Source organism: Buteo buteo, chromosome 30 (assembly GCF_964188355.1).
Source record: "Buteo buteo chromosome 30, bButBut1.hap1.1, whole genome shotgun sequence".
NCBI lineage: Eukaryota > Metazoa > Chordata > Aves > Accipitriformes > Accipitridae > Buteo > Buteo buteo.
Genome location: NC_134200.1, coordinates 1,578,232 through 1,586,213, shown reverse-complemented (window position 1 = coordinate 1,586,213; position 7,982 = coordinate 1,578,232). Strand labels below are relative to the sequence as shown.

At 50.9% G+C, this 7,982-nt stretch overlaps 1 protein-coding gene across 1 annotated transcript; it reads left to right on the top strand.

Annotated features, from left to right (window-relative positions):
- The first annotated feature begins 3,577 nt into the window (after nucleotides 1-3,577).
- LOC142025839 (olfactory receptor 14J1-like) lies at nucleotides 3,578-6,217 on the top strand. Its single transcript, XM_075018518.1, has 2 exons — nucleotides 3,578-3,623; nucleotides 5,256-6,217. Exons 1-2 carry the CDS (start codon nucleotides 3,578-3,580, stop codon nucleotides 6,215-6,217), a joined length of 1,008 nt encoding a protein of 335 aa, XP_074874619.1.
- The last annotated feature ends 1,765 nt before the right edge of the window (nucleotides 6,218-7,982 follow it).

The window sequence follows — 7,982 nt, the reverse complement described above, 5'->3', positions numbered from 1 at the left end:
TTCTATACTCACCCACTCCTGGGTCTCCGCTTGGTCTTCATGCACAAAATTTAAGGGGTCCTGCAGGTTCTTTTGCTCAGTTATCGTAATTTAAAGGGGTTCGCGGGTCCAGGGTGTGGCGACGACACCTCCTCAAGACGGGGCTATCCAAGGATAGGGCACCTCCCCGCTTGCGAGGTTCTGCACCAAAGAACCTGGATCCGAGTCACGGCACCAAATTTGTTATAAACGCTCGTGACAAATTGGAGGAGCCAATTTGTATTGGATAAAAAAATCGAATTTATTAGCAAGCGATAAGAGAGCAAAACAGCGCTGGGCGGCCGAGGAGGCAATGCTCCGCCACAAGCTCGCAACTTTAGGTTACAGTTACATTCCTTATATACATTTCATGTACCCCTTTCTTGTAAGTCTCCGCCTTGTCCTGCTTCTTCACTTGTGCAGGTCTGTTACTATGCAGATTTGGTAGATCTTCTCAAGGATGAGTGTCCTTTGATGTAGAATGTCTTTTGATGTGGAGAAATACAGTCTTGGCAATTGCAGCTGTTGTCCTTCCTCTCCTTATCTAGTGAGTCATAGCCATTACTTTTTTCCCTCTTATCTAGTGAGTCATAGCCATTACTTTTTTCCCCCTTATCTAGTAAGTTATAGCCATTGGCCTCTTCCCGTGACCTTTACGCATCATTTAAGCAAGTCTTTTTATTTATACAAGGCATATGTTAACTCTCAATATGTCTCTTCCCCCTTCTCGATTTTATGAACAAAGTTAACCCGTTCATTACACTATGATTGAAACAATAGAGAAAAGTATAGCCAAGCAATTAACTAGTAATTATTCATAAGTTTTGCAGTTCTTTGCTCTTACGACTAGATGTTCCTGTACGCTAGATGAGAACAATGCTGAAACTGAGCACATGTGATTGAAGCTGCGTAAAGCTTCAAGATCAAAGAACAAGGACAAGAATAAAGACTTCAAGGACAGCCAGCAAGAACTTCAAATGGGTCGGTGGTCGCAAAAGCAGCCCTTCAACTCAAATGGATCCTTCATTGTGCATGATCGGATGTAGGCAGTACCAAGATAGTCAGTTGCAATCATTTTTATGTATATATATACTAATCTGATTAATATGCAATTAGTTATTCTGTGTAACCTGTTTGTGCTAAAGCTGTGGCATGCACGCTAGGTGGAATTATCCCCCGTGCATCCAGCGCTGCAATAAAGAATGCCTGCTTTCTAAAACTCCAAAACAACTCTTAGAGAAGTTCTTCGACTGGCTTTCCGGTATCACAGGTGCTTATGATGTCACATGTGATTGAGTAGGTGACACGGCCCAGGTGATGGCAAACAGAGCTGGAAATGGAGGGGAAGAAGCTGGGGTGTTGGCAGTGAGGACACTCCTGCTGTGCAGGTGCTTATGATGTCACTAGTGGCTGAGTAGCTTATAGAGCTGGAGCATGTAACTTGTTCGTGCAGCAGCTTCTGATGTCACTGGTGGCTCTGTAGCTCTTTGGGCAGGATAATGCAGATACTGAAAGCATGAACAAGCCCCTAAAGAAGTGGAAGGCAGAAAAAAACCCCAAGATTCTGGGGGTGTTGGAGGCCACACTGCGGGCCAAGACTGACAAAGCCATCTCTCTCCCTGCACTCACTCGTGTCTCCCAAAACGTTCTCACTTCCCCTGCAGTAATGAGACCTCACTCCAGGAGGTTCATGCATTCTCCAGGCTCATGGATGTTTCCTGAATTCCAGGCAAGTGTGGGTAGTGAAGGAGAGGAAGACAGGAAGGTCGGCTCACGGGCCATGAGGAGCAGTGTTCAGCCACCCCCAGCAATGTACATTCCCCATCTCCCAGGGGGAGGCATGTTCCCCTGATGGAACATTCTCATGTAACCTGGCTTGTGCAGGGTCCTGCAGCCACACTCCCAGGGCACACCTACTCCTCCACCTACAGACATCAACTGCTTTCCATTGCTGGGCCAGGCATGGTTGTAAGGATTTGTTAAAGCCCTGAACCATCACTTGGATTCTCACTGACTTTCCTCCACCCTCTCTCACATCACTAGACACCACCAATCACTGCCTAATCACTACTGAAAAGTTAAGCAGCTGTCAAGGCTTTCCTCAGCTAATGACCATGTTTCTCCATTCATAGATACGAGAACGACCAGTGGAGGAAACACCGCAAGATGTGTGAGGGGAGGACCTCTCTGAAGCACCTCTGTGCTCTTGGAGGCCTGAGTGCTTTTGCAAGTCTCCAGGAGTTCATTTGGTGCCATGAATTTGGTGTTCCTTTCTTGTAACACAAAGCCTTTTGCTGATCCAGACACCCTCAGGGTGGCCGATTAGACCACAGCACTTCTTCATGTCCGTAAACTTAAGTTCTTTAATTTCATTAATTCTGTAACCCAATGTGGGGCTGAACACGAGACAACAGCCAATATTGTCACCAAGATCTAGTAAGTGCAAAACGATGAAGAAGAGCTCTCCCTATGGCACATGACTCCATTCCATCGGAGGAATAGCTCCATAGGCCACCCTGAACATCATGAGGAGGGACAGGTTCCACTGCCTTTAATTTGGCATCAGCTGTCATTTCAGTTGGCCAAAGGAAATTCCCAGGAGCCACCAAGAAGAGGTGCTCAGATGTTGTCCTGTCTCTACATCTGCCTGCACATATACTTGATCTGTCTCTATTACCTGCACACCTCTTTGACCACCTCTGGCACCTCCAATGTCACCAGACATTTGCATATGAACACCTCACTCCTGGCCTCCATCACCATTAGTTAGCGTGGGAGCTGAGACAAGGAGCTGACACAAGGAGCTGACATGTAGGTGCCTCTTTAATGCAGACCTGCACTGAGGCAAGAGGAATCCCATCTTAGGTGGGTTTGTGGTGGGCATGGGAGGGAGCTGAGTCCCCTTCCAGCCCCAGGACTACAATCCCAGCACGAGATGCCTCCATGGACTCAGCTGGCTCCCTTCCCTCAGCAGGGCTAAAGGAGATCCCTGCCTGTCAGTGTCTGCGTGTCCTGCCCAATGATGGCACAAGAAAGAGGCTGCCCAGGGAAGGGGCTGAGTCACCCTCCTTGGAGGTATTTCAAAGACACGGAGTTAAGGGACATGGTTTAGTGGTGGACTAGCTGGTGTTAGGTTCACGGTTGGACTTGGTGATCTTAAGGGTCTTTTCCAACCTCAGTGATTCTCTGATTCTTGGAAAAGTTGATTCTTGGACCCAAGTCTGTCTCTCAGCAGAGCAATGACCCTGCTGGAAAGCAGTGTCTCTCCCCAGGTGCGGGAGGGAACATCAGTGATTGCTTCAGCCTGTTTCCCAGCAGGTTCCCCTGGAGGCCCAGGGACACCTGGAGGGAGCCCAGAGGGGGAAGGAAAATTGTCACCATGGGCTGGTCCTCTGCTGCTGAGCTGGGCTGGGCTCCTGGGACAGAGGGAGCTCCTGGCAAGCAGGCAGCGCTGCAGAGAGACAGCTCTGCCCAGGAGCAGGGCTGGGGGCACTGCCTGCAGGCATCGAGAGGAGACCTGCAAGGCAGAGAGAGCTTAAAGGCAGCGTGGAGTGGGAGGATGCTGAGAGCTCACTGCGGGAGAAATCTTCACAGCCCTCTGCATGGTGAGTCTGTGGGTGCAGGGCAATAGAGCTTCAGTTCCTGCAGGGATCTCCGAACACTGGCACAGCTGACAGTGTGTGGGATCTGGCAGGGGGAATCTCTTCATTTCTCTGGCGCAGAGGAGAAGGGTGTGCTCCAGAGCAGGGCTTCCCTGCTGCCCTGTCAGAGGGACAGGGCATGAGGGCTGCCTTCTCCTGGCACCAGCTGCAGGGCTGTGAAGCCGGGTGTGCATGCAGGGGTGCCCAGGGCTGTCCTTCAGAGCAGGGTCCTGGTGTTTCAGGGGCTGAGTGGTGGAGCAGGGACTTTGCTGCCTGCCAGGGTCAGCACTCAGCCTGCGCAGGGAGCTCCCCATGACAGTGTGGGGAGAAGGTGTGGGTGAAAGAAATGACCCCTGGAAGGGCAGAGCAGGGTGCTTCTGCTGTTGACAGCATGCTGCGTGGGTCAGGTTTGCTCACAGCTTAAGCTTGGGCATGGATTTTGGAGAAGAACGTCAAGGCAGCATTTACCTTTAAGGTAAGGAGTCTTTGCTATGAATTTTTCTCATCCTCGTGAGTGGTTGTGCAGTGTGACATTAAAATATATTTCTCCCCTCTGGAGAAGGCACCGAGATTCTAGTTGTCCTTAGGACTTGTCTCAAGTGCTCCTTAACCCCTGCACACACAGAGATGCCACTGGGCAGTTCCCACCTGCCAGGAGGGGTCTGCAGGGCAGAGCTGAGCACACAGCGGGTGGTTTGGGGTCTGTGAGCAGGGACAGGGAGGTGACAAGGGGATGGAGAAGCAGCTGCTGACAGGGACAGCTCCAGGCAGCAGAGACAGGGGCAGGGAGAGAGAGGGAGCTGCTCCCAGAAATGCCATGGGAGGGGCGATTCAGGCACCTCCCTGCCATCACCGGAGAAAACCCGTGGCCTTTTCTCCCACCCAGCAGAGCCTCTGCCCTTATGGCCATGGGGACTCAGTCACCTTCTCAGTTGGGTCAGCCCTGAAGAGAAGAAATTATCAAATGCCCTACCGTCTGTCCCTCTCCTGCCTCCATTGGCAGCAGGTCTGTAGTGTTTATCCATTTTTGTCCTCCTGTCCCTGCTCCTCTTGTTCTTGTCAGTGGAGAGGAATGGGGAGGGGGGATTTGGGTGCATTTCAGAGATTTGTCCATGTGAGTAAAATATCCCAGTCCCCTCCTAATCGTCAGGCTCCTAGTGATGCAAATGAAAAAACTCTCCTTTCAGCCCACCCCATCTTTAGGACATTTGCTTCTTTCCCTGCCAAAAGCACTCCTGAAGTGACATGGGGAAACCAGAACAAACACTCAGAACAAAAACCCCAGTTTGGGTTGAAGTGGGAGTGACAATGCTGAAAAGCTCTTTGATATGACAAATGGATTTAATCTAAGATGACCCCATGTTCCTATTTACCTCTTGCTGTAGGTCAGGACTGACTCCTCTGTAGCCCACAGCAGAGCCCGCTGCTCCCAGTGGCACCCTCAGCCAGCACCAAGGATATATCTCAAGAAAGGGACCTGCCAAAGGTCTTTCTGAAATAGGAGAGGCAGCTTCGGTGGTGTTTCTATGAGAAACGCATTAGGTTTAGCTCAGAGAAGTCTATTCTAACTTGTCACCATCTTTCCCTCTCAAACAGTGCCTCATGCCCAGAAGAAGCTAATGTCCAACAGCAGCTCCACCACTGAGTTCCTCCTCCTGGCATTTGCAGACACGCGGCAGATGCAGCTCGTGCACTTCTGGCTCTTCCTGGGCATCTACCTGGCTGCCCTCCTGGGCAACGGCCTCATCATCACTGCCATAGCCTGCGACCACCGCCTCCACACCCCCATGTACTTCTTCCTCCTCAACCTCTCCCTCCTTGACCTGGGCTCCATCTCCACCACTGTCCCCAAATCCATGGCCAATTCCCTGTGCGACACCAGGGCCATCTCCTACTGGGGATGTGCTGCACAGGTCTTTTTCTTTCTCTTCTTGATCACAGCGGAATATTCTCTCCTCACCATCATGGCCTACGACCGCTACGTTGCCATCTGCCAACCCCTGCACTACGGGACCCTCCTGGGCAGCAGAGATTGTGTCCACATGGCAGCAGCTGCCTGGGGCAGTGGGTTTCTCAGTGCTGTGCTGCACACGGCCAATACATTTTCACTACCACTCTGCCAAGGCAATGCTGTGGGCCAGTTCTTCTGTGAAATCCCCCACATCCTCAAGCTCTCCTGCTCACGCTCCTACCTCAGGGAAGTTGGGCTTCTTGTGCTAGGTACCTGTTTAGCATTTGGTTGTTTTGTTTTCATTCTTTTCTCCTATGTGCAGATCTTCAGGGCCGTGCTGAGGATCCCCTCTGAGCAGGGACGCCACAAAGCCTTTTCCACGTGCCTCCCTCACCTGGCCGTGGTCTCCCTGTTTATCAGCACTGGTGTATTTGACTACTTGAAGCCCCCTTCCATCTCCTCCCCATCCCTCGATCTGGTGTTGGCAGTTCTGTACTCGGTGGTGCCTCCAGCAATGAACCCCCTCCTCTACAGCATGAGGAACCAGGAGATCAAGGATGCCCTGAGGAAAATGATGAGCGGGTGCTTTTCAGAAGCAATTAACTGATTGTTTTCTTTTGCAGAGCATTCATAATGTAACTCATTACAGGCTGTAGTGGTTTAACCCCAGCCAGCAACTAAGCACCACGCAGCCACTCACTCAGTCCCCCAACACCCAGTGGGATGGGGGAGAGAACTGGGAATAGAAGTAAAACTCGTGGGTTGAGATAAGAACGGTTTAATAGAACAGAAAAGAAGAAGCTAATAATGTTAATGATAACACTAATAGAATGGCAACAGTAATAATAAAAGGATTGGAATATACAAATGATGCACAGTGCACTTGATCACCACCTGCTTATCGACGCCCAGTCCGTGCCCAAGCAGCAATCCCCCGCCCCCACTCCCCCCATTTTGTACACTAGATGGGACGTCCCATCGTATGGAATACCCCATTTGCCAGTTTGGGTCAGCTGCCCTGGCTGTGTCCTGTGCCAACTTCTTGTGCCCCTCCAGCTTTCTCACTGGCTGGGCATCAGAAGCTGAAAAATCCTTGACTTTAGACTAAACATTACTTAGCAACAACTGAAAACATCACTGTTACCAACATTCTTCTCATACCTAACTCAAAAACATAGCACTATACCAGCCAATAGGAAGACAATTAACTCCATCCCAGCTGAAACCAGGACAAGAGGGGAAGGGGAAAAGGTTCTCAGCACAGCAGCACTGCAAGGGAGCACCAGAGCTGCTCTCTTTCTGCTTCCACACTCTCCTTCTGAGCCCCTGGCTTCATGTAAGGCCTGAGTGCTCTGTCAGCTCGGTCACAGTCCTGCTCTGAGGCTGGAATCCTAAGTGAGAATCTTGGTTCTGAGGAATTGCTGTACTTACACTCGTTTTGTCACTCTGTCCACTGCCCCACTGGCCACTGAGACCAGGGTTGCCTCAGCTGCCTTCCTTGTGCTGACAACACATTTAGAGAAACCCTTCTGGGTGCCCTCCCCGTGAATGGCCATTTCCATCCAATGCTGAGCTCTGGCTTTGCTGGCTCCATCCCCTCACCCACAGGCCAGGTGTCTGTCTGCTCCTGGGCAGGCTGTTCCCCCTCCAGCCTCCCTGCACTTCCTTCTGGTGTTGGACCTCCTAAGTCAGGGGGGTCCCTGTTCATCCACGCTGACCTCTTGCCAGGCCCTGCTCGACTCCCTGTTGCCCCCATACACAAGAAGAAATCTGCAAAAACATCAGTTCGCCTTGTGAAGGATGAAGATGAACCAGGGTCATCACAAGAAGAGGAGGAAGAGGCAGAACCAGAGTTAATCACTCAATCCCTATCCTTGAGTGAGCTGCGGGATATGCAAAAAGATTTCAGCCATCGTCTAGGTGAGCATATTATCACCTGACTGCTCCGATGCTGGGACAACGGGGCTACTAGCTTAGACTTAGAAGGTAGGGAAGCCAAGCAGCTGGAATCGCTTGCCAGGGAAGGTGGCATTGACAAGGCAATTGGAAAAGGGACACAAGCCATCAGCCTCTGGAGGCGACTCCTGTCAAGCGTGAAGGAAAGGTACCCCTTTAAGGAAGATGTTATATGTCAATCAAGCAAGTGGACTGTAGCGTTCGCTACATATCAAGGTGCCACGCTTAGATCACTCGTCGGCCCGGATCAGGGAAAGAGACAGATAACACACACAGTGTGAGCACCAACTTCCGCCTTTTATTGCGCAGTTAATTGCTTTTCTACTAACAAGGGGAGGCGGGATCACAGGTACATCACAAGGCTGTGACTAACCCTCTAACTTTCCGTGACATCGCGAGATCTTCCGAACGCCGAA